The sequence below is a fragment of the Fusarium venenatum genome, assembly GCF_020744135.1.
Source record: "Fusarium venenatum strain MPI-CAGE-CH-0201 chromosome Unknown EDB82scaffold_4, whole genome shotgun sequence".
Classification (NCBI taxonomy): Eukaryota; Fungi; Ascomycota; class Sordariomycetes; order Hypocreales; family Nectriaceae; genus Fusarium; species Fusarium venenatum.
In genome coordinates this window covers 4870863-4896716 of record NW_027072132.1, presented here as the reverse complement: position 1 = coordinate 4896716, position 25854 = coordinate 4870863, and the positions used below count along the sequence as shown (strand labels likewise).

The 25854-nt window shown below is 48.8% G+C and overlaps 6 protein-coding genes across 6 annotated transcripts; 1 reads left to right on the top strand and 5 right to left on the bottom strand.

Moving 5' to 3' along the window:
• Positions 1–700: 700 nt before the first annotated feature.
• Positions 701–2148, top strand: EDB82DRAFT_480764 (WD40-repeat-containing domain protein; the record flags this gene model as incomplete). The annotated part of the gene is made up of 2 exons (XM_025738699.1): positions 701–925; positions 1042–2148. 2 exons carry the CDS (start codon positions 701–703, stop codon positions 2146–2148), a joined length of 1332 nt encoding a protein of 443 aa, XP_025593434.1.
• Positions 2149–3412: 1264 nt separating this feature from the next.
• On the bottom strand, positions 3413–5347 carry EDB82DRAFT_331954 (uncharacterized protein). The gene is made up of 2 exons (XM_025738698.2): positions 4726–5347; positions 3413–4665 (listed from the first exon to the last, which is right to left on the bottom strand). The coding sequence occupies exons 1-2, from the start codon at positions 5015–5017 to the stop codon at positions 3530–3532; spliced, it is 1428 nt and encodes a 475-aa protein (XP_025593433.1). The 5' UTR covers positions 5018–5347; the 3' UTR covers positions 3413–3529.
• Positions 5348–8320: 2973 nt separating this feature from the next.
• On the bottom strand, positions 8321–11832 carry EDB82DRAFT_331916 (uncharacterized protein). Its single transcript, XM_025738696.2, has 2 exons — positions 10712–11832; positions 8321–10663 (listed from the first exon to the last, which is right to left on the bottom strand). Exons 1-2 carry the CDS (start codon positions 11639–11641, stop codon positions 8681–8683), a joined length of 2913 nt encoding a protein of 970 aa, XP_025593432.1. The 5' UTR covers positions 11642–11832; the 3' UTR covers positions 8321–8680.
• A 3654-nt stretch (positions 11833–15486) lies between these two features.
• On the bottom strand, positions 15487–19150 carry EDB82DRAFT_331870 (Lon protease C-terminal proteolytic domain-containing protein). The gene is made up of 2 exons (XM_025738695.2): positions 15846–19150; positions 15487–15786 (listed from the first exon to the last, which is right to left on the bottom strand). The coding sequence occupies exons 1-2, from the start codon at positions 19053–19055 to the stop codon at positions 15622–15624; spliced, it is 3375 nt and encodes a 1124-aa protein (XP_025593431.1). The 5' UTR covers positions 19056–19150; the 3' UTR covers positions 15487–15621.
• Positions 19151–19945: 795 nt separating this feature from the next.
• Positions 19946–20888, bottom strand: EDB82DRAFT_331815 (uncharacterized protein). The gene has a single exon (XM_025738694.2). The coding sequence runs from the start codon at positions 20564–20566 to the stop codon at positions 20054–20056; it is 513 nt and encodes a 170-aa protein (XP_025593430.1). The 5' UTR covers positions 20567–20888; the 3' UTR covers positions 19946–20053.
• A 749-nt stretch (positions 20889–21637) lies between these two features.
• On the bottom strand, positions 21638–25074 carry EDB82DRAFT_331825 (uncharacterized protein). The gene is made up of 5 exons (XM_065607495.1): positions 24461–25074; positions 24120–24389; positions 23604–24065; positions 22999–23554; positions 21638–22948 (listed from the first exon to the last, which is right to left on the bottom strand). The coding sequence occupies exons 1-5, from the start codon at positions 24959–24961 to the stop codon at positions 21753–21755; spliced, it is 2985 nt and encodes a 994-aa protein (XP_065463453.1). The 5' UTR covers positions 24962–25074; the 3' UTR covers positions 21638–21752.
• Between the last annotated feature and the right edge of the window lie 780 nt (positions 25075–25854).

The following is a 25854-nucleotide window of genomic DNA, read 5'->3' as shown; positions in this document are numbered from 1 at the left end:
CAAAATGTTATATGTTTGCGCTGCACTAAGTGCTAGATGTGCGCAATGCCATCATGACATCTTTTATGATCCCACCTTTACATAGGTACCTTCGTAGCTTTTGTGACCAAGAACCAAGCACTTAGCTGACTATGAGTAGGCAAGTACTAAGCAGAGGTGATACAACCTTCCAAAGCACTAACTGCAATTTTTACTTACCTATTTATTGGCGTCCCCAATCAAATCTCATCACTGCCACCGAGCTGTCACATGTAATAATCAAAAGGGCCATTGAAGTTATGGGAAGGACGATACTGCAATATAGTTCATACCTGTAGCCTTTTTGTTACTGAAAATTAAAATCATTTTGATCATCTACCCGCTACTTAAGCATAGGTACTAGGTAGGTAGATATCATAATGTCAATAATCTTGAAAGCTACACAATGATTGGGCACTTCCACCTTAGATCAGGCACGTGGGGAACCTGCATTGCATGGACTTTGACAGGACAGCTCCGGTACGTACCGAACTAAGCTTCAATTCAATTGAGCCGCTGTGGAGCTTTGTCAACAACACAACACAACACCACCGACCAACACCTGACACCACACGACGATATCGGACCGTACCTTGCTTTATAGTACGAGACACAGCATAACAAATCACTAGCCACTTCTCCTCGACACTGCGAGCCCTCAAATCTCAGTATTCCACACACAATGAGCGTTTCTATCCCCCCCTCACCAGGTGAGGAAACACCAGCATTCGACCTCAACCTTCAGCATGGCCATAAAGATCTCGTCCAGGCCGTCGCGTTCAACACTTATGGCGATCGCTGTGCAACCGGCTCCGTAGATGGTAAGATCCGTGTCTTCAACCGCCACAAGGATGGCACATGGCGTCTTTGCGATACCTGGACTGCGCATGGCGGAGAGATTCTAGAGGTAACGCAGCCCCCCTTTCGAAGAAAGAAAAAAAGCCCCTTGTCTCCAAATATTCTTTGCTCTCTGTGTCATCCTGTCGCACATGCATGCTGACCTCTTGTTTCCTTAATTTCCAGATTCAATGGCTTCCTGCAACGGTGTATCCTAACTTGATCGCTTCCCTCGGCATTGAAGGTTGGTTTCGACTCTGGGCTGAGGACCCTTCCGCCGCACCGGGTCGAAGGTTCTGCACTGGACGTGCTGGCAATGGAAAACCAGCGTTCGATACGCGATCTAACAAAGCACCCTACCGATCTTTCTCAATGAAGTACAATGAAGAGACACGGCATACGTACCTAGCTCTTCTTGCGACTGATGGCCGTCTAACAGTATATGAAAACGATCAGCCTGAGAATCTTTCCGAATATGCATCTATCGATGAGTTCAGCGTTGCGCCAAAACCGAATAGAGGAGAGGAGCTAGCATTCCGTGTTCGCTTTGACCCAAATCCTGAGCCATGCTATACAGCTCTGCGAGCAGGCGTACCTTCAGACTCCCTCGGCCTTGTAGTCGCTGCAATGGATACTGTCAAAGTATATCGATCGCGTGATATCGTCGCATCATCCATGGGGGTTCAGCAAACCCAGAAGGAATTCTATCTTGCGGTAGAATTGGCTGGCCATAGAGGCTTAGTGCGGGATGTAGCGTGGGCGGCTGGGAATATTAGAGGCTATGACGTTGTAGCAACAGCCTGTCAAGACGGTTATGCACGTGTCTTCCGCATCGAGACACCCTACTCAGACGACGATGGGAAATCATGGTCTGCAGCTGATCTTCTGAGATCTGCCCCTCACTTATCAACAAGAGACTCCACGCCCCAGTTGAGGACCAACGGAACAGCGACACCAACGGAGAAACAAGCGACAACACCACAACTCCAACCCTCTCACAGCTACCATCAACACCATAACTCCAGTCTCAGCGCAAGCCTTGCAAAGTCTGGCTCTCATAATGATCGGCAATGGTCGGGCCAGCCAGGCCAGGTCAAGCACCAGTTCGCAGAGATATCCAAGCTTGACAACCATCGCACCCCAGTGTGGCGTGTTGGTTTTGACGATGATGGCCATATCTTGGGCAGTACTGGTGACGATGGACGGCTGCTGTGCTATCGTCAGACTCCTAATGGCGCATGGGCCAAGAGCTCAGAGTTGGCGGTGCAAAAGGCACGTATGGCCACCCCATGAGCTTGTTGTGATCAAAACACGCAGTCAACTTCTTGAATCAGCACATAGATCAATCAGCCGGTTCTCTATTGACCACAACATATTTGAGGTCCGCATCCTGGTATGATGCCCCTCACTCAATCCCTCGATTGAGCTGAGAGCCCAGGCCTTCACCTAGCGTCAGGGGCGTCTTCTCGTTCCTAATTTTATTCGACATATCTTTGTGGAAAGGTGGCGTAAAAGTAACTGCTACCTGCCCTACTCATCAGTACCGTCTCCAGCTATATACAACACCTTTGGTACACAGCAGCAACAAGCAACACAGCTCAGTCGCTGGTCGGCCGAGTCATAAGCGTCATCATTGATAAGCAGCGGATTGTGTCCTCACTCGGATAACGCCCTGTGGTCATGATAATACCAAGTAAATACTCTGCCAATTATGGCCATTGGTAAATGTTCTGGACAATCACAAGGCGAGTCCAACAAGCAGCCTAACCCAGTTCATGCCATGGTAGCTTCCCTTTTAACAATTCCATTCACCTTTGAACTCTATTTTAAGGTATGATGTTTCTCTAACAACCACAGTGATGGACAGCACTTGCCAGCTGCTTCCAGAGTTGAAGAGTGTACATTCTGATAGTCACGCTTACACCATGGTGGGCTGGTATTTCAAGATGCACCGTTTTCTACTGGAGTTCGCCGTCTTTTGCTACAAGTGGGAATGTTTGAGTGCCACATAACAAGAAAGGGATTATGAGGATGGAAACCTATTTGTGTTTGTTAATGATAAGGAGGGCACTGTCAATCTCTGAAGACAAAAAAGAGGAGTGATCTTACTGATGCTACTCGAGAGATACATACATCACTCTTCTTCGCCTTGAAAGTGACAGATCCTGCAATGTGATGTCTATGTGCTATGTTAGACTTAGGCTGGCACACGAATATCTTGCAGGAGTTACTTGAATGAATCTAGACGTTGATTATGTACAATTCACAATGGAAACTTGGTAATATTCAAAATTTTGTATTTTCGAGTAGTCATACAATCTTCGGAACCGATTGCTGGCCCATATGCTCTCGTTGGTTTGTTGTGACCACCCTCTCTTGGTATTTCATGCATGTTTAGCAATCTTAAAAAGAAATAAAGAAACCCCCCAACGCCATTCATGAGTCGAATTTATGGTTTCGCGTTTAAAAACGTCTTGTGCTTTTCGTGTCCTTCTCGTCAGGATGGGTGTGGCGTCAGACAGTTCATATCTCTGACATGTGACTGTGGCTGACTGTATCCCCACACCGTTTCAACGACATGTCTTCATGACATGACGCTTTTCATATCCCTGATGTCGCACATCCCCTAATTATCCTTTTTATCCTCTTATCGTTATGTTGATTGTCGTACTACCTAAGCAGCATCAGCGCTGGCAGCAGGCTGAACAATCTTGGTGGCCTGAGAACCAGCACGGATAATGCGCTGGCCAGCAGAGTCATTCATGTAGGTAATATCCTTGTTCTCGAACTGAGCACGCTTCCAAATTTCAACCTCGCAACCACCGCGGAGGACACCAACACGCATGGTAGACAGAAGGTTGTGGGCAGCGTTGGAGTGAAGGTAAACACCACCGTTGAAGATAGCTGTTGCATCCTTTCCGATGGCAGAATTGATGAGGGCTTTGCCACCAGGGTGGTCCTTGATAAAGTCGGTAACATCGTGGATAACGCCAGCAATAGCAACGAGACCCTTTCCAGCCTTGGACTGGGCAACGAAGTCGTCCCAGTCAACAACAGGAAGCTGCTCAAGAGGAATGCCCCAGTCAAGGGTGGCACGCTTCTGGTCAAGCTTCTTCTGGAGCTGCTGGACACGACCCTTCTCGATTTCATTGGCACGGAACTCCTTCAGCTCGTAGGCAAGACCAAGCTGCTTCCAGAGCCAGATGCTCCACTTGGTAGGGTCGTACTGCCACCACTCAATAGCGTTGCGGTAATCGGAGGGGAACTCGTGGTGGAAGTTGTGGTAACCCTCACCAAGGGTGACAAGAGCGGTGATAACGTGATCACGAGGAGAGTTGCGGTCATCGAAGGGCTGGTCGCCGAGCCAGTGGGCAAGAGAGTTGACACAGAAGGTAGCCTGCTGGACGAAGCAAACACGGAGGATACCAGCATAGACGAGACCACCCCACCAGTCACCCCAGCCGAGACCGGCAACGATCGCAGGGAAAGCGAGAGCCATGAAGAGAACGCACTTGATATAGTTCTTGTGCTGCCAAACAACGACGGGGTCCTCGTTGAGATCGGTGATATCAGTTCGGCCCTGGCGCTTAGGGTTCTGCTTGAGGACCATCCAGCCCATGTGGGAGTACATGAGACCCTTGCGAACGGAGTAGGGGTCCTTGTCGGTATCGGTATATCGGTGGTGAACTCGGTGGCCATAAGACCACCATCGGATGGAGCCCTGGACGGCGCCGGCGCCGACGGCGGCAAGGTAAACCTTGAGAGGAGTGGTGCCCTTGTAGGCGGAGTGAGACCACATTCGGTGATAACCTGGAATACGTGAGTTTCAAATTCGTTGAATTCTAGAACTGCCTCGACGATTGAACTCACCAGCAGTAATACCGAGACCAGTGTGGACATAATAGAAGACAGCCCAGAGAGCGGTCTTAAGCTGGAGAGGAACCCAATAGGCGGAGATGAAGCCCATCAAGGGAACGAAAACAACAAGTGTTGTGTTGAGCCAGTTGATGTGCTGAGGCCAGTTGCTCCAGGTCATAGGAGTATCGGAGATGTGAGGCTTGTTGGCGTCCTTCTTGGCAGCGCCGGCTCGAAGAGGGACATAGTCTTTGGTGCCATCAGGGAATGGCGAGGCATTCTTGCCCGCAGCAGTAGCTGTCGCCATGTCGGTTGAGTTGCCGATGGCAAGTATCGTCGACTTTGATATAAAGTCCCAACACACAAGAACCCAGGGTTGATGGCTACTCGAAAGAGTGAAGGGGGAGAATAAACCCTCTTAGGATAATGGATATCCTAAACTAAAGGTGAAGAGGGATAAGGATTGAAGGAGGTTGTTCGAGAGGGGAAATTCAAGTCGTGTTGGGATGGTGGACTCTAAAAGGGCTTTATACTATTAGACCCTCGCCGGAGCTGGGCGAAGAGGATATGTAGGAAGAGGAAGCGGTAGGGACTGGGGAGGGGTGTGGATGTCGACTGTGTGGGTGTGAGGCGTGAAAGATGAGACAAGTGGAGGGACAAGTGGAGAGAGGGTCAAAGACAGCGACAACACCTTTCAGTGAGGAGGGAGGCAAAGAAAAGACGAGTCCAGTTCTGGGTTCAAGGTGGAGCTTTGACGGATAAGCCTTGTCGCAGAGGCGAATTCAAGGTTGGGGGAGGCACGAGCAGTCGAGCTGGGGTTTGTGAATTGACAACCCTGAAGTCTGAAGGCAAATGAGCTTCAAACAGCCAATGTTAGGTGTTTGCCGGTGTCTATCACAATGGAGCGACAAGACAAGATCAAACGATAGAAGGCCGGTATGTACCCAAACTGTAAGCTTTTCATGCTATGATCTGGAAGCTTGATGTTGGGGCAAGCTTGTATTCTGTTGAAGTTCAACTGATAGGCACAATCCGATCTTGTCTAAGATGTCGTGATGCAATATTGACACGACTTATTACAGACCTCGGCCTTTCAATTGAATCAAAGCGCTTTGCTTGTGAAGATTGATGAGAATGAATGGCATATTCTCCTTATCAGAGGCATAGATGCCTGTTCATTGGCATTCTTGACGTGAGTGTGAAGGTTGGAGGTTGAATTGCGTATGTGGCACACACCCCACCGTAACTTTAGCGACAAGGGGAGAAAATCCATTGGGGATATGGACGGGTGGAAAAGAAAAAAAAAGGCAACTGCACTTCGATTCACATCACGACCTAACCAACGGGGCCGTCAATACCAGTCTAAGGTAGGTATAGGCCAGTCCCGTCTTTCCGTTCCGATAGCTTCCTAGTAACGATCCATCCCGTCTCGTACGGAAGAGAGGTATCATGAATAAAAGGAAAAGTGACATTGGCTCGTACTGCACACAGATTCAAGGGTTCGATTTGTTGGCATTCGCGCGCACACGAATATATCTTGGGGAATTTGACGATCATCAGGCAAAGCGAGACAATACTGTGATATTTCTTGATTCCAGCACCGATATGTACCAATGGATCATGATAAGGTCTTCTCTACACTGGCATAGTCCAGTCCCCAGCTGTATGTAAGTGCTGCAGCGTCTAACAGCCACTGCATATTAGATTACAATACAATACCTTACGATATGACATATCCATCCCCGCTCTCATCTGAGACACCGAGATCTTTCATATGCCCTTCCCCTTGAAGAAAACAATGATACCATTAAATCAGCCCATGATGGAAATTGTTGTGTTGACCATTTCGCCGCAGCGTATTCGACAATTGATGGGCGACGTCGCGTTATCGCTTGTTGCTTGGACATCCATATTCATCATTAAAGTCGCACTAACACGAAAGACTGGGACTGTGACTGAGGCCTGGGTCTTGTAGGTCGACGTCGAACACAACTTCCTGCCTTCCTTCCTCGCCTCAACACGTTTTCCTTCGTTGCTTCCATTTCAAGATCCGTACCCACCCTTTCCCCAACAACTTTTCTGGCGGCTCCAATTGGTTGTGGGGCTCGGCTAGGTGCCCTTTCAGGCAAATCTTCACTGCCTCTACTTTTTGAGATGTATCTTTCCGCTGTATTTATTTCCAAAGATACATCCGGACTCAGTACCTCCTATCTAGCCCTGCAAGACTGCAAGAGGCAAGGCGCCAAAGGGAAGCCGGTCGTGCCTTGCAGGGGAAGCTCCCACAAGAAGAGCCGGAGCCGCCTGAAGCTCGGGCTTTGGTGGTTGGATTGAATCGACGTCGATTTTTTTCACTTTTTTTTCCCTTTCCTTCGGAAGGCTTGAAAAATTCATTGGCTCCACTGAAATCAAAATAGGATGATGCTAATTGCTAGAATTGGCTACAGTGGGTTTCTGAATCTGGACTGGCATGACTGTTTGTCCAAAGGGTCCGATAACAATGATAGAGGCTGTCGTTAACTTTTGGAGTTACTATTTGATGAATAAAATCACCAAAGGTACTGACTGCACTGTACTGGCCTGTACATATCACACAAAATAACGGTCAAAGACATTTGGTAACTTTAAGGTATTTGACTGCTATATCAAAGTGGCAAATTGACCCACGCAGTTGCTCCTATGTAAATCAACAGACATCGTTTCCATGCCGGCTGGCCGGGCATGCCGAGACTGACTCCCATCCAAGTTTTAACGTTGACGTTTCCACGCTTATATCTCAAAGATCTAGGCTCAACGCCCGCCTCCTGCACAGTCTCCATTAATACAGTGCATACTCGGTTTGATACCGAATATTTGCTCGATGATAGGGATCCCTTGGCTCACATCATTTTCGATACTGCAATTGCAACGTCGTTAACTCCCGATGATATCATGCCATGTACTCAAGTCTTTGATGTCTAATTCGAAACCTCAGGCCACCTTCTTTCCTCCCAAATATTGTTGAATCTCACCTTGTCGTGCTGGTCAATATAGGGGATCCTTCAACACATCTCTATTACTCACCCAGCCCTACAGCGAGCTTGTGGTGGTGGTCAATCATGAACCGAATCCTATGTACCCTCTAAACCCCAGATCGAACGATGCCTCGGCCCATTTGCTCACTACCTGACACGACTATCAATGGGTCAGTTATTGGGGTTTCAATTTCTGCCCTCGGCTACAGTGCATACACAATTACCGTCCCCAGCATTGAATTGTTAGTTCCTGTTTCTCCTCATTGGAATCCCTACCTTTGTTCCGAGACCGAGCAGGGGTGATACGTATCTCGACACCCTGGACTCCCGTCTCCCCCAGCTTTTGTGTTTCTGTTGGGGAAAGGACTGCCAAAGATCGGTATTCGCCAAGCCAAGCTGTTCCACAGTTGCCTCCAAGTTTGCCATTGTTTTACATCGTCGCCTCAGGCAGAAAAAAAGACCTGCTTCAGGTATTCTAACTTCCTCAAAGCGCACGTGACACATATTTTGACAGATCTTGATGGCTTCCAGAACAATTCCTTCTTGTATTCGGATCCCTTAGTCAGCATTATAATTATAGCTTTTTAAACAACACATAACCTGCATGCCCTTAGTTGAGTGTGTATTGCGTCATAACGCATAACCGCGTTTCATACGTTTATGTCGACCAGAACTTTGCAAGTCACATATCCAGTACAATTTATCGAGCCACGCAGTTGGTAAACTACCTATCTACATCGGATATACATTGAAAAGAACATCGCAGCCTTTCTTCAATTGCTAAAGTAAACAAAGAGAATCTTACAAACTACCAACACACATAAATTACGCCCTTTTATGCAGAATGCCTACCCATTATGCACTTATATAAAAGAAAATAATATACTATCATAAAATAAAAAAAACCAATGCAAATAGAAACAAACTAAGTCTTCATCATGTCGTGTCATGGACATTCGTTATAGTCCGCGTGAAGGTCTCACTCCCGTGGATTTGTCGTAATTTGTATGCTTCTTTTGACTCGGCTTACCATTGACCAACGGGTATGGGTCCTCAGTTGTTTTTGAGAATTCAAAGCCCTTGACGTGGTCGTTAGTCGCCAGTCTTTCCGGAGCTCTGTCTGCTTTTACAGCATCCAGCTCTTTCTTCTTGGTACAGCCAGGTGTAGTTTGGTAGGCACCAGGTGCTGTGGACCCTTGCCTTTTTGCTGCGGTTTGTTCCGCCGTTGCCTCTGCTTTTTTGTCTGCGACGTTTTTCTCGCCTACAGACGTCGTCTGGTGCTTTTCTGTGTTGTTCCCGTCTTGGGGTAGTTGGGTCTTCTTCGCTCTGTCGTCGTTCTTGGGCAAATCCTCCAAGCTCTCTTGGGGATTCCGGTCTGAGGCTCGCGCCACTTTGACTTCTTTCCCTTCAACAAGTCCGGTTCTTTTTTCTGGTGGAACAACATTTGTATGTGTTTTTACATCATCTTTTACCATTTCATCCTTCCTCCTCTCTTGCTGATGATCCCTGACCACAGTATCGCTGTCACCTGGGCTGATGTTTCCTGGCTTTGTCACACTGGCGACCAACTCTCGATGCGGGGCTTCTACGTTCCTTTTGCCGCTTTCCATGCTTTGTTCCTGTCCCTGAGCCAGGGGCGCCTTGTCGGTAGTTGAGAGGGTTTTGCCATGAAGACTATCCGCGCATCGTGTCGGACTTGGTGTTGTCGTCGAAGTGGCTGGCGTCTCTCTTTTTCCCGTGGTTGAGTCAGGTGCTGTTAACGCATCGGAATCAATGAGTCCCGTCCTGTTCGCAATAGGCGTCTCATCAACCGGTGTTCCATCGGGTCCTACATCACTGTATGACGAGGGTATGTTTTGATTCGCTGCCCATGCAGCAACATCGTATGACCCCCGAGGAGAATTGTAATCGTCGCAATTACTTGGCAGGGGGCTTGGCGGAGAGCGACCGCGTGTGTAGCGATACGGTTCGTACCTAACAGGACTTGTGTCTGGACGTGGCTGGTTCACATATGACCAGTCGTTGGATGGCTCATTCGTCGTGATGTGCGGGAGGTTGTTTGGGTGATATCCATCGCCCAGGTACTGTTGTAAAGTGTAGCCTTCGTCTACCATTGATTCTGGTGGATTGAGTTGGCCACGACCTTCGCTTTCCCCTGGCTGAGGAAACATTTCCAGTAACGCAGCTGCTTGAAGCCGCATGCGCGGGTCATCGCTCAAACAGACTTCGGCCATCTGTCGATACCAATCTGGAATGTTCACTTCGGGGCCGAGTATCAAGGGTCGTCCCTGGGCTTCCGGTTCGTCTTCTTGCGCTGCCAATGCCCATAGAACCATGCCTAACTGGTACAGATCTGATTTGACGCCAATGTACATCGTAATGCGCTGGTTGCTCTCGATGAGCGGTGTCGCTTCCGGAGGCTCCCATCCTACTGGGCATCCTCGTCGGTTGATGTCGATGATTTTGGCGTCGCCATATCCATCTATAACGATGTTTGACAAGGTAAAGTCGCCCTGCACAAATCCGGATTCATGGATGTCAGATAGCCCTTCCACGATTTGTCGCGCCCATCTCTCTCTTGTCGTCCACGGCAGACCATAATCACCATCTTTGCAGTGCTCGTATATAACATCGATCAGAGCTCCTTGGTCTGCATAGTTGATAAGGAGTCCCTTCACGTGTTGATCATCATCGTCCACCACAACACCGTAGAAGTGAATGACATTGCGTGAAAATCGCAATGCGTTGAGGGCGTTGATCTCATAAAGAAACTCGTCTATAGTGTCAGGGCTTGGGATTTCCTTCTTAATGAGTGTGTGGCCATTAACATTGACTTTGTAAACAAATCCAGACATGTGCGATTCAAATACAATATCCCTCTCCCGAATGCGACGGCATCCCAGGTGCTTGATCTGAGCAACAGTTGGGTATTGGATGATTTCCTGAAAGCTGTTAGCTCTAGTCTTGGTGGTTTTTCAACGTTAACCTACATTTCCGTCCTCAACCACGTGGACATGAAGCCTTCCGTCAGTGGTCTGAAGCTTCAGGTTTGTTACAGTGTCGTAAAACTGAATGTCCCGCAAGCTTTCTCGGATGGCCTCGTAAATCTTTGCACTTTTTTCTCGTTGGAAATGTGTGTGGATCAGATCCATCTCCAGTGAATTTGGGGGCGCATCTCGGTAATCCAGTGAGATCGTCACACGCCGCCAGAGATGATCGCGTTCACGATATGTGACAAAGAATTTCTCCCGTCTTGATCGATCACGGAAATGCATGCTGAGATTCAAGATCCAAGTCTTTTCGAGCTCTTCATGGATGAGGGCTTCATACTGCGATGCCGATATAGAATGAGTATCTGCAGTAGAAAGACTGTCCTGTGCTGGGCAGTCATCGGCAAGTGTAACGTCGTCATCCCTGTGCAAAGACTCTGCGGTAGAGTCTTGGGAAGCTACATCTACCACGTTATCGACGGATATTGAAGGAACAAATCGTGGGGTTTCGTCCAGGGGAGAAGCAAGAAAGCTTGGGGCGCTAAGACGGGGGTTGATTGCGGGTTGGGCTGATGAACTCCGTGCTCTATTAGAGCGTCTGTCCATAGAAACGGCTCGTCTCTCGTCTGGCGTTGGTTGGATCGGTGATAGATTAGTCCTCCTTTCTGATATTTGGCGCTTGAACGTCTGCGCTCGAGGTAATCCTGGTACAACCCTTCGAGACATTCGACTAATCAGCCCGCCCTTGTTGGTGTCAGTTGATTCGTCTTCATGCTGAATGTCTTTGGGTTGCTCTACAGGTTTTGATGGAGCTCCGTTCCCACTCTGCCTGCCAAAGAGCTTTCGAAAGAAGCCATGGGGACCGGATAGGGCCGTTGGTGTGTGAAGTGGTTGCGATGGCTCGGACGGTATTACGCCGGCCTGAGCCATGGCCGCGACAATGCGACTGTATACGTGATTCTGCGTTCAATCACAACTAACAATTGATGTCGGTATCAAGCCAAGCTGATGTGTCAGGAAAGGTAATGATTCGATTGTTACTTAGTGACGGACGGTAGCACAATGGTAAGTCGGTGTCTGGTAACGCATGCACCACGCTGTATCGTTCCACAACGTGTGCTCGTTATAGAAACAAAAGGTTTTCGGGAAGAATATGGGGAAACAGCTACCGTGTAGACGGGAAACGTCGATGAAATGGCAACGGTGAAATATGCCAGCCAACAACAAGTATCAATGTGAAAGGCCACAAGATGTACCAGGAAATATCTCCAGTTCGTTAATGAAAGAAGAGTATTCACGATTAGAGAAGCAAGATGAGAAAGTTCTCACTGCTTGACCCATACAAAAGCAAGCAAAAAAGAAAGTTGTTGCTGCAGTCGGTATATCTGGCCGGGGAGGCTGGGATAATGCAACGGTTGGTGAGAAGCGGGTCTTTGGATGAGCGGTCGAACACACGGGTAGCGAAGCCGGAGACGTAATTAATATCAGTGCGTTGGAATCGTTAGTTAAAGCATTGAGGAATGATCGTGATGCGTGAGTAAGAATTTGTCGGGTAAGATGTAGTAAAAAAAAGCCTGAGGCAGCAGAAGATGGTTTAGATGGAGTTGCGATGGACGCCCTGTTGATATTCAATGGACGGTAACGATGAGGTCTAAAGCCTAAAACGGGCACGCAGCGGCGGCAATAGTAGTGGATGTGGGCTCTGACTGGACATGAGTGTGTGTGGGCTGAGTGGATAGTTGGCTCTTAGTCGCGGCGGGACGACACGGGGACGGGCGGAGCGGGCGGAGGAGGCGCTGGCTTCTGACGTTTAGTTTAGTACCTTAGGTAGTTAGGCCTTGATTGCTTTGGGCCTCTTTAGGAGCCTGAGCCACACTACCACTTGTACAGAGCATCCGTGACGGCGTGTGATTCCTTTTGTAAAGGCCAAGCTTGTGCCTTGATGACGCTCTGGCCGGACCGCCCTGTGGAGGGGCTGGATGCAATCAACTGCGACACATGCCATGTGTGCGACTGCTCACTTCACGCTGCAAAGCAAAGCCACCACTATTGACTGTCCAAACCCAGATGTCAGCGCAGGGCTGTGGTGGTACTTTGCCCCAGACTTGCCGGGGACCATCAGGGGTCGTTGCTTGACTTAACGACATTTGTACATGACTTTTTGAACGTGGGCGTTGCAACGATGGCTCATTCATCCCACCATGCTGGAACTTTCAATCTCCAAAACTAGCCAGACGACCCTGCTAGGCGAGCATTGTTTTCCATGACAAGCAAGTTGTGGTCTCACCTGGCTGGTCTGCGGCTTGTAATGTCATCCTTTGGAGAAAGAGATACGGTGACGGTGGACGGCTCGTTGGTGGGGAACGATCGATGAGTTGGCCCCTTTCAGATGCCCTTGTCTCGTCCCATTCCATCGACGCTAGACACGAGTTTGCGTTTACTTCAGCGCAGGGGAAGGCGGTGATGCATCGTTAGGTTAGGCACGGAGAGTATGAGTGTCCTGGTCAGGCTTCAAGACTCGAGTTGCGAGCGGATTGGACGTCCAAATAATTGGCACTGGTTTATCTGGTGATGTGAAAGAGTGAGAGTGCACGGTTCCATCCTTTTTAGAGTTGGTAGTATAATGTGCAGAGTCTGTATCACGCGGATAGAGATAAAATTGCATTTTAACAATTCCTAGACAATATTTGTCTACCTACCATTACCTAGCAAACTGACCATGTGAAAAGAAAGTTGCAATACAAAAGGTAACATGCAAAAATAAGGCGCAGATATAAAATTGAATATTGAGTTCATTCTGTTAAAATACGGCAATTCACACTACCTACCCGAAGGCACCTGATCAAAACTTATAACAGGTGACTAAGTTAATTTCGTCATGATCCATCAACGCCTGTCAAATAAGTCTCCTGCTCAAAATAGAGATCGTGACAGCTTCACTATACACCTTGACCCTCGGCTGCAATTTACAACCACATCATTGGTAAAGGGTCGAAGCCATAGCAGGAACTAACCGAGTATTACATCCGAGAACTACACAGTCAGTTAGGTATTGGCTCAAAGGAAAGCGCATGCGTGTCGTGCCGAAGAATGCATTAATCAACGTGCGTCATTTTGCTGCTGACTTTCAAACTCGCACGATAAGACACACAATAGTCCAATGCATACGCCATCCTCATAAGCATCACCAAAGGGCTGACCGGTCGCACACCGCAATATTAACTGTTTGGCAATTCCTGAATGGTATCCATTGCGAGATAGACGTTCTAGGCCCCTAATTCAAGGCGAACAATGGCTAGGTGGATTTGGTTTGTGAATGGCATATGTCAAGCACGCTGAGTGCTGAGCCGAACAGTAAGTTCGAGTCACCACATGTAACGCAATACACAAGAGGATGTTTAGACATTCCAAACTTGAAGTCGTACTGTACGACTACCTAGCAGGCATTCGAGCAGGGTGCAGCGCAGCAATGCCTGGCAATTGTCGTATCAAACTCTGGTTTGGACCCTTGTACAATTCGCCAACGCGGACACGATACACAACAATATCATCAATCTGGCAGACTGTTTCATCAACCAATTGCACTGCACTGTCATGAAGATGTCCAATACGACTTTGCTCTCTTCCATTTTGGATCCTCCAAACCGCACACACCATCAAGCATCTCTCCCAGGAAGGAAATACCCAAGCTTACCCATTTACTTGGTTTGTCAAACTTTGGACTTTCTTCTCTCTCGTCTCAATTGTTGAAATGGTACGTCACGTCACACAGGGACTGGAGATGCTTTCAGCTTTACGCGAACTGAGGCCCAATCCACCAGCCAAGATCCCCAAAGAGCCTCGCGTGGGGTCAGGCATTAGTGCAGCACAGCAGCATCAATCAGAATGGCCCATTAGAGCAACTCTTGAGTGAGGCTACCTAGTCTTGACAGGCTGTCGGTTCGCCATGCAAGCAATGGGGCCGCGACACACTCCCGGTACATATGCATATGTACGAACGGCCTTCCAGATTTCTCAAGACCTTCGGTTGGGTGCCAACTGGCCCTTACGAGGAAAGGTGGCTGCACCGGCAGATTTGTCTTGGATCGCTTACTCTAGTTGATCCTACGACGATGTACGGTGTTGTTTTGTCTTGACGTTTTCGACAATGCCAAAGGTTGAGGTGACGATAGAGACCACTGTAGGCCAAATATCTAATTATACTCGGCTAGGCTCGTGCCGTGCCTGGGTCCGTCGATCCCGCACCGCCATGGACCGAGAAGCGGATCTCAAAAAGCAATGTCTTGGCCGTAGAGGAAACGCAGGATCAAGTCATCCGGAAGGGTCCAGGAAGACAGCCTATCATTCCGGCTCCGATCCATTGGTTCAACGTTCAACCGAGAATATGATTCTAGGATAGCCTGTTGGAACCCTCAAAGTACCCTACATTACAAGCTGCAACCACATTGCAGGCCTCGAACTACACCTCCAAAGCATAATATTACTTACCCACGTGCTGTTACTAGCATAAATAAGGCTTGTGAGTGTCATGGTACCGACTGTTTTCAAACTTGAGCGAAGTGATGAGATGATTCGCAGAATGGTCTTGCAAAGTAACAACTCAAGTAGTAAAGTAGGATGACGTATGTCGCTTTTATACATGTTCAATTATACATGGAGGCGTCAACTACACGCTGTCTTATGCCCCCAAAACAAACCACTAATGCATGCTTCTAATAGTACAATGTCCACATATTGGTAATAACAAGAGTAGGAGTCTTTATATCTTTCATCTAATTTCTCACCCCATGCCCAAACGCCTCTCAAATCATGCCTTGCAGCTGCCCTTGCACCAGCTCTTTTTGATCTAGTCCAAGGCAGCAGCTGCACAGCTAGAGTGTATCAACGGGAACGCTGTTTGCGTTCGATGATTATTCCTCCTCTTCAGCAGGTTCGGCGTCACTTTTCTTCTGCTGAGCCTTCCACTCGCAGATCTTGCACTTGTTTGCCTGCTCCTTATCAATGTTGGGGAAAACAAGATCGAAGACTTCAGGGTACCAAGCCACGGCATGGCCTTCAAGGCCCTCCTTAATGTTCTATAAGTAGTTGTTAGCATCATTTCCATTGAAATCTGAGGTTATTGGAATAGACATACTTCGGGAAGCTCTAGCCAATCGGACATGTTGTCCTTGGGGAATATGATTGTCTTGCAGCCAGCACGTCGAGCAGCAACAGTCTTTTCACGGAGACCGCCAATACGCAACACTTTTCCAGTGAGCGTGATCTCACCGGTCATGGCAACTGTAGGGTTGACAGGAGCATCGAGAGCAAGTGACAGGAGCGAAGTAGTCATGGTAATACCAGCTGATGGGCCATCCTTAGAGACAGCTCCATCAGGGACATGGAGATGCATCTTAGCCTTGTCGAAGAAATGGTTGTCAGGGAATTGCTTAACCATAAAGGACTTGGCGAAGGAGTATGCGATGGTGGTAGATTCCTTCATGACGTTCTTAAGGTTACCAGTGATCTCAAGGTGAGGTCGTGTAGAGGGTCGGAGAGGAGCTTGAAGAATGGACTCGATGTACATGGCAGCACCGCCAAGTTGTGTCCAGGCGAGACCCATGGACACACCGGGAGGGCTGACCTCGTAGAGACGGTCGGAGGTGAAGACAGGTGGGCCGACGTAGTCAGTGAGGTTATCCTTGCCAATGACGACGTGGACAGAGTCGGGAACCTTAAGAGCCTTGCGAGGCTTCTCCGTAGCTGCGCCAGTCTCGTTCGAGCTGGACTCTTTAGCACCCTTGCCCTCTTCGGTAGCCTCGTCAGTATTGCTCTTCTTCTCGGCCTCCTCAAGTGCAGATTTGCCTTCCTCGGTAAGAGCCTCCTCTTCAGGCAGAACCTCCTCACCAAGCTCTTGGACGATCTTGAGGGCAGACTTTCGGTATACCTTCTCGATCTGCTTCTTGAGGTTTCGGACACCAGACTCACGGCAGTATGACTTGATGAGTTCCTCAACAGCCTCCTCGCTCAAAGTGACATCGGCATTCTGAAGTCCAGCAGTCTCCTTAGCAGCAGGGGCAAGATAGCGCTGAGCAATGGCCATCTTCTCGTCAGCGACATATCCTGAGAGGGTGATGAGTTCCATTCGGTCCAAAAGAGGGCGAGGGATAGTGTCTGTCATGTTGGCAGTGCACACGAACAGAACCTTGGATAAGTCCACGGGCACATCCATGTAGTGATCCAAGAAGGAGCTGTTCTGCTCGGGGTCGAGCAACTCGAGCAGAGCGGATGAAGGATCACCCTGGTAACCTCTACCAATCTTGTCGATCTCGTCAATCAGTATCAAGGGGTTCTCAGTCTGACACTTCTTCAAAGCCTGGATCATACGACCAGGCAGGGCACCAACGTAGGTTCTTCGGTGACCCTTGATCTCAGCAACATCCGTGAGACCACCGACACTGAATCGGTAGTATTCTCGGTTGAGAGCACGAGCAATAGATTTTCCGATACTCGTCTTACCCACACCAGGAGGCCCGACAAAGCAGAGAATTTTGCCCTCAACAGTGCCTCGAAGCTTACCAACGGCGATGAACTCCAAAATGCGGTCCTTGACATCCTTCAGACCGTGGTGATCCTCATCCAAGATCTTGACAGCGTGATGAATGCCAAAGTTCTCGGCACTCCTCCTGCCCCAGGGGATTTGGGTAAGCCAATCGAGATAGTTTCTTGTCACGTTGAACTCGGAAGCAGCGGTTTCAAGATGAGCAAGCTTGTTAAGCTCCTCGTCAAAGACTTTGCGTACAGCTTCGGGCATGGCAAGATTGTTTGCCTTCTCCTTGAACTTTTCGACAAGCTTATCCTTGCCGTCAGACTCGAGGCCAAGTTCACGACGGATACCCTTCATTTGCTCCATAAGCCAGTACTCTCGCTGTCTCTTGCTAATCTTATTCTCCACATCCTTACTAATCTTGGACTGCAGCTGGGCATTCATGAGCTCCTTCTTGAGCACCACAAGAGCCTTTTGCATTCTCTCCTCGACATTCAAGCATCCAAGGACTTCTTGAAGCTCCTTCTGCTCGCCTGAAGACACAGCAGCAGCAAAATCGGCAAGTTTAGCGGGTTCTGATGTAACATTTCCGGTAGACTGGCTCATCGAGAAGGTGGAAATCTGGTCTCGGAACAGATTATTCATTGTGGCAACCTCCTTGAAAACGTTGACAATCTCGTTGGTGACAGCACGAATGACGGGGCTCTTGGGGTCGTAGGGCTCATCGACGAGGTTCTCGACGTTGACCAAGCTAACAGGGTATCTTTTGAGGAACGATGTCGGCTCGTACTTCTCGGCGACCTGATCGGGTTTCTTCTCAACAGCGCTCTCCTCGAAGCTGGCGACAACATCCCCCTTCTTCTCGGGTGTAGCTTCCTCTTCAGCGGGCTTCTGAGGAATCGGTTCCGGTGTAGGTTCGGTCTTGGAGTCAGTCTTGGAGTCGGGCTTCTTGGTAGCATCTTGGCCGCCAGGTGGTAGCAGACTGGACAGTTTGATACGGCGATGAGGGTACAGGATAGCAGTCAAAGCACCTTCTTGGCCATGGATGGGGAAAGCACTTGTGATTTGAGCAAAAACACCAACGTCGTAGACATCTTCAGGGTTTCGAATCACATCCTCGTCCTCATTCTCGTCCTTGAACAAGAAAGCTCCAACATACGGCTGGCCACGCTTGATCGATTCAGTGATTGCATTTGCCACTTCGGGATCCTTAATGGTGATGGCCTTATAGAAACCAGGGAAAAGCGGCCTTCGGGCGATGGGGATCGCTAGAACCTGAGGATAGACTTCAGGCACTACAGGTTTCTGAAGAGCCTTCTCGGAAGAAGGCTTACGACCGCGACGGCCTCCATCACCACCAGAGTTGTCACCACCCGAGCCTGATCCAGCGCCTCCTGCGGCGCTACCTGCTTTTCCGTCCTGCGATTGACTGCCGCCGTCATTTTTGCCAGATCCTGGTGAGTCAGGCCCTGGGTTCTTCGACTCGGCCAATATCGTTCCGTCAGTTTCCTTGCGCTTGTTCTCGACATTCGCCTTGGCCTCTTCCTCTGACAGGGGTTCAGTCAATGGCTCAATCGCAGGCTCGAAGAAGCCCTTATCACTGTTGTCCTTCTCTTTGGCGACTCGGGCGGATGTTGAGAAAGCTGCAGCGACTAACCGCGGCTGGATAACGGGGAGCCGGCGGCCGCAGATATGATGATTGCGGTAGGCGGGAGAAGAAGTCCATCGAGCAGCGGCTGCTTCGGAAGAGGCTCTTGTTGCATGGACGAGAGAGCGCTCGAGAATGAGGCGTCCCGAGTGTCGTGAACGAGGAATCATGGTGGGTGATGGGCTATGATGCGATGCTTTAAAGCGAATACGGAGCTGAGGTAGAAGCTCCCCGCGGTGGGCAGCTAGCTAGCTTGTAATGAAACAAACAATAGGCAATTAGGTAGGGAAGGGGAATTATGTGTATAAAAAAAGGAGAGAAGAATGGGATGAGAAGCTCTATCAGACACAGTCGACAAGGTTAGTGTAGGCCGCAATTGTCCGCATCACCAGTGCAGTTTTGGTGGAGGCGACTTAATAATCTAAATGTATGTCTAATGGCGACGTCGGACTAAACTACGACTGGACGACATCATCCAAAATTTCGAGTCAGAAGCAGTTTCTAAGACGTTCTGCGCTAACTTCTATACCTTAGTCAGCGGCCAGACAACCCCACTCTCGGTTTAAGTTATCAGATTGGTATCAACCTACTAAGGTATTCAACTACTGAGCTCGCGTGCCTCGTTATTTATCATGCTCACCAGGTATATAAATATCCGAGTTTTCAATACCAATGTCCTACTATCTTCATATACTGAGATTTATGATTTCTGATTTGCCTAAGAAGTTTTGTTCGATAGATTCATGATTATATTAGTACTTATCCCTAGAGGTACTAGACAGGTTGGATTTCTAGATATAATAGCCCAGGAAGAAGCCAAACAGCCCTACCAAGATACCCTCGCTCATTGCGACCTTGCTACTGGAAGTGTCTTGCACACTTCTGAGATTAATAAATGTCTCAACTACCTCATCTCAGTGCCCATAATATGTGGCGACTCACTGGCAATCTAAATAGGGATGTGAGCTTAACGGTATCACCGTTCATAGCAGAGTTCTCCTAATATGTTGGAAACCAAAAACAGTAGTGGCGTATGATATGCGGAACCAAGTTTGGGGATAGAGAAAGGCATTAGTTGGACTGGTGGCAGTTTCGTCATGCTTTCACTAGTCGATTTCTGCTTCAGAGAGTCACAGTCACGACTAAACTATCTCATACAATACATTCTCTAATCATCCCAGACAGCTGCCTTTGCCTTCTCAACCTCGGCCTGCCTTTTCTTTTCCTCCTCTCGCTCCTGCTCTCTCTTCTTCTTTTCCTGCTCACGCACGCTCCTCTGGTACGCCTTTTGTTCCTCTGTCTGTTTGGGTGCTTTGAGGCCTAGTCCAGCAGCTATCATCCGACGGGCAACGGCATCAGTTTTTTCTGGTCGTCGGTCTGGATCAGTTCCACCTCGAGGGCCAGGTACAGAGCTGCTTGACATAGATGTCCAGGACAAATCACCGACAGGTGACATGGGCGTCGGAGGAGGAGGTGCAGGCGTGACGGTGGATGTGGCCTTGTTTGACTCGTCCTCAGCTCCGGAGCCCGAATCTAAGTCAGCGTCCTCCCAGGAGTCTGCAATGACCTCCTTTGCGGCTTTTTTCTTGGTTGTGGGCTTTGTGGAAGCCTGTACCGGCTCTTCCTGTGTCTTGATAGACAGGCTCTTGATTGAGGTAGTCATATCTTGGTCTTGTGACATGGTTTACGTTTGCTGAAGTGCCTCAAGCTGTTTGAATGTGGGGTGGTAGTATAAAAGTATATTAGCAATCACTAGAAGTGATCAAAGACTCTAGTGATGAGATGATTGAATTCGATGAGATGTGAGCGGGTTTAGAGAGGTTTAGAATAAAAAGTGCAGTTGGGTCATGTTAATTGTCGCCGAGGTTGTCATTGCGGAGAACTATAGGGTAACCGACCTGTCCTGGTTGTCGATCATCAGTTCAGTTAGTCGGCACTTTATTCCCAGCTTGGTGTCACATTTGACACGTTATGCGGATGTAGAAAAGCTGAACATAAATCAGGACGGCGGAGGATAACTCGGTGGTTGAACGAAGATATCGAATCAAAATTGAGCTCAAATCTAAAGAACAGCTATCAGATCAGGTATATCTACGAACAGGAATGTTATGTCGCCGGTCGAGGCCGAACGTCAACCAAATATGTTTGCACAGATAGAAGCAACATGTACTTTCATTTACACTGTTTCTCACAACATCTCGACCATGAATCGAGATCATTTAATGGTGAAAACAAAGCTTCGCGCATCGAGCATTTGCGGCTGAGCCGCTGGTATCATTGTCATTTCTCAATCTGGTTTGCCAACAGCAATGCTCTCAACTTTTTATGACCGCTCGCGGATATGCTTGTCTTGTTACCCTTTTCTCCTCTTTGGCAACTTCAAATGCAGCCAGTGTATGCCTTGTGCAGTTTTGGTATGAGAACTCATGCCTTGCACATGACAACCAAAACAAACCCAACTTTGACTCCGTGTATAAGTCATCTTCTTTTTTGAAGGCAGACTCTCGATCTTATTTTCGTCGACAGTGGTATCTTCCCCCCAAAACATCCATCATGTCCCAAACAAAATCCATCTCAATCAGCAACCAGGGGTATTCTTCGTTTTTTTCTTTTTGGTCTCAGCTCTTCGTTACATGACTGGGTATAAGGAGTGGACGTCAAGTCATCAAAAGAGAACCGTCAATCCTGCATAAACAAGGGAAGAATTCAACATAAACGAACAAAAAAAGCATTCAAACATAAATCAGGTAAAACAAACATGGCAAGACGTAAACCGACCGATGCACAAGTCGACGTTCCAGGGTATTTTTACGCCAGGGTATATCCAGCCGGGGGTATTTGCATGTGGAGGTTCTAACACGGGGAATCTAACGGAAAGGCCCAATAGGGGCGGGGTATCCTGAATTCATTGAATGAGAAGTAGAAGGGCGCCCGCTGTCACCAGACGCGCGGGTGCTGTGGCGAGGCGTAACGTCGCCGGGTTGAGGAATGGACAGTTTGTTGTCCATGTGAGTACCAAATGTTCGAGGAGCCCAAGGATCGTCATTGTCGGGGAGGTTCACGCCACTGTCGTTCCAAGGGTTTCGGTCGGCGTTGAAACTGCGAGTCGATTCGATCGAAATGAGTGATGATTTGGAAACGTTGCTAGAGCCCTTGAAGAAGTTGCTATTACCAGAGTGAGAGCTGTTCTTTCTGCGATCCAAGAAAGACGAGATCGAGGTCATACTGCCAGGCTTCCTGAGACGGTCAAGAATGCTGCTACGCTCACGAGCGACTTCGTCACCGAAACCAGTCTTGATGGGAGAATCGGCAGCAACGGGAGCAGGGGCGTGCTGCAGAAGCTTAGAGTCGAAATACTGCAGGGAATCTTCGAACGAGTCTGACTTGGGACGAGGGAGAGCACCTTTAACGACATTGATCTCGGCCCCTGATGTTGCGAACTGAGACTGCACAAAGTCCATAGCATCGCGAAGACCACCGGCGTTGTTACGGGTGAAGCCCCAAAGAAGAGTGATGGTGGGCTTACCATCCTCTGTAAGCTCGTCGGTGTTCTGCTGAACGCTAAGATCGACCTCATGCTGGCTCTTCAGCTTGGGAACAAGGTCGTGAACGAACTCGGGAGACTCAAGGAATTTGATCAACTCAGGGGTTCTAGCCAGGACAAGCTCGTGCTTATCAGGAACCATACCCAGGAACTCATCGACACAATGAGGGACCTGCCACTGAGGACCGTTGACAGTCACCTCATCACTGGCCTGCTCAGTACTAGGGAAGTTGATCTTGCAGTTGTACTTCTGCTCCAAACCATCGATATCGGGGAGTCTGGCAATGAGCTGGCGATGGTAGAGACGGTCAACGCTGACAATCTGAGAGGTGTACTCAGAATCCTGACGATTAACGTTAGCATTGAAGTTGCAAGGCCTTTGTACGATGACACTTACAGCGCGGTCAACCATCTCCAGAATTTCGTTTTTGACAGCGTCCAGGTTCTGCGCATTGCGCGCAGGTGTGCGGCAGATAACGTTGTCGACCTTGATGTCATCATCTTCCCGACCCATGCCTCCTGATGAAACGTTAGCAGGAGATTTGCGATTAAGCCAAGACAAAGCTTACCTCGATCCATAGCGTTGGAAAATTTGACGAAGACTGAGTGCTTCTTCATGATGCGTTGAATGTGCTGGCCACCAATACCGATGATGCGCTTGTGATACTGATCGGGCACGTGGAATGAAATAGATGCAGGCATCTCTTGTTCGACAAGTGTAAGACCTTGCTTCATAGAGTCGTATGCCGCTGCCATGACATCGATGTTGAAATTGTACTCATTGAACCCGTCGAAGATGATCTGGACGTTGCTTTGTCCCATAATCTTGTTAATCTTGCCATTCTTCTTGCCGCTGACGAATTCTTTGTGCTCATTGGCGAGCTCAATCTTGACACGAATTTGGTACTGGGACTGCGATACAAATTTCATCTCTGAAATAACTTGGAGAGCGGACTTTACTGCGTCATCAGAGCCAGTGATGGCAAAGTTAAGCCTATCGAACGAAATGTCGGCGTCAGAGTTAGCACATATATCAACGAGCATGCTCCGCATGTCACGAGGACCAGGAAACTGCCTAGCATCTGCATGCTGTATGTACCAGCCCGCACTGTAGAATTGCCCAGCCTATGGAAGCGTCAGTTGGGAAGCAATATCCGAGTTTCAGTAGACATACCAGCGACATGATCTCCCGCACGGTTCGCTCGACATGGAGGCCCTCGCTACCTTGGACACGAACCATGTTGCGCTGGGTGGCCAAGGAAGGAAACAGGATAAAAGTACCATTAGCTTCCAGGATTTTGCGAACCTTATCCAGGCGACCAAGGAGAATACTGTCAATCTTAGCAGCAGGGATAGTTACGTCCTTAACGTAAAGCCTGATGCGTTGAACAGTCTCGTGAAGTTTCTGCTTGGCGAGTTCGATGGCCTGAGGGGTTTCACCGGTGATGAAAATATCGCTGGGATCGCGACGGGTCGCATTTGGAGGACAGTAACGGTACATAGCAGAGAACGGAGGTGGGAAGTAGATGGCAGTTCCAGTAGAAGATTCGATGAGCTTGATGTTCTTACGATGACGACCACAGACAAGCTGATGGCAGGAAACATCAAGTTTTGTCATATCGACAATACGACCGAGCTGCAAAAAAAGTTAGGGGTCACATGTCGAACACAATTGAGCGGGAGTAGGTACCAGAGTATCAATATGGATCAAGACACGGGCCTTTGCATGCTCAGATGATAGGATGTCACCGTAGATAGCAACTCTCCATCGTTGATCCATACGCAGTTCAGCATCACCAGTCATGCCATCAACGACAGGGGTTAACTTGGGACCGAGAAGAAAGATATCAACACCGCAGAATTTCGAGATGTAGTCGAGGTTGTTGGTAACCTCAGTCTTGAGCAAGCCGGCATTGAGGTCACAAACAAGGTGACCATCAATATCAATTGTAGTACAACGCTGCGGGATGTGTTAAACTAGACCTTCGAGTGGCAACAGCAATGGCATGGAGTGGAACCTGGGGGACGTACAAGAGAAATGGGGGTATCATTCAGGATTGTCTCTCGGCTCTTGTGGACCAGCTCTGGAGAACCCGAGAGACAGACAGTAGCGACCTGTTGCCCTTTGCCATTCTTGGGCATTGTCGACAGAACATAAGCATCAACAGGGAGAGGCCCATTGGTGAGGTCCTGGCACATTGTATGCAGGGTGTTGAGGTTCTGAACATGAATAGGCAGCTGGTGGATCTGGACGTCGTCCGGCGCGTCCTCGGGATGTGTCCATCGCAAGACAGCATCAGTGGTCGCGTGAAGAATATCCTCTGTATCAGGGCCTGCAAGGTCGGAAGCGAATGGAATGTTGAACGAGTAAAGAATGGTAGTATCGGCGGCTTGAGGTGAAGCCATGGGCTGACCGGGTTGAGCGGCGTTCTTGGGATGATTGAGAGCATTCATGGGCATATTGGGACGGCCCATACCGAAATTGGGTGTCATTCTTTCCGGCCAGTGACGCATATTTGCCAACTTATTCATGATGGGGGAGTGAGAAGATTGCGTCGGAGGTATCGTCGTCGTCGTCCGGATCGTGGGCGGCGACGGTCGGCCAAGGTGGAGGAGGTTGGACCTGGACGGAAGAGGACGCCGGGAGTGGAGAAAGACCAAGCCAGAGAAGAATACAAAGTTGAGATGCGATGCGAGATTCGAAAGAGACGGAAAATAGAAAAGGGTATCGTATCGAAGAAGCTGGGGCAATAAATGGCTAGAGGGGGAGGGGACAAGGGGAAGATGGAAGACGGAAAGAGTGATGGGTGTTATTTCTGAGCTCTTTCCACGTCTGACGAGGGAGGGAAAGAGAGGTTAGGTTATGTCGACTGAGAGGTAGTAGTGTGAGGTGAGGTAAGGGAAGGGGAGGATGAGAGCGGAGCCCTGGGCTGGTGTAAAATGTGAAGTCAGCAGAGTCCTGTCTTGTCTTGTCCACTCCTTGGTCTAAGATGATGAGGAGGTACTAAGGTACCTGAAGGCGGAAGCAGACAGTACTTCTAACGCGGCACTTGTTCAGGCCAGACCAAGGTCAAGGCAGGGCAGATCAGACAGGTACAGCTGTTCAGCGCATGCAGTACCTCAGTACTAAGCCTATAAGCCCACCGTAACTTACCTGAGTATGAGCTGGGGGAGATTCAGAAGAGGGTCGCCCCAGCCTGAGCTAACGTCCGAAGGTCGAACATCAACTCAATTCAATTCTACTATGCTGCAGCAGCAGCAGTAGTCGGAAATTACAAAAAGGGAAAAAAGTCAGGATGAACTGAAACCGGCACTTAAAACGAATAAAGCATTAATATTACAGCATATCAAGCATCCCGAAGTAATTTGTTGTTTTAATGAACAGTCCCCCGGGAATGGTGGTCACTCATGGTCCAGGGCTTTTG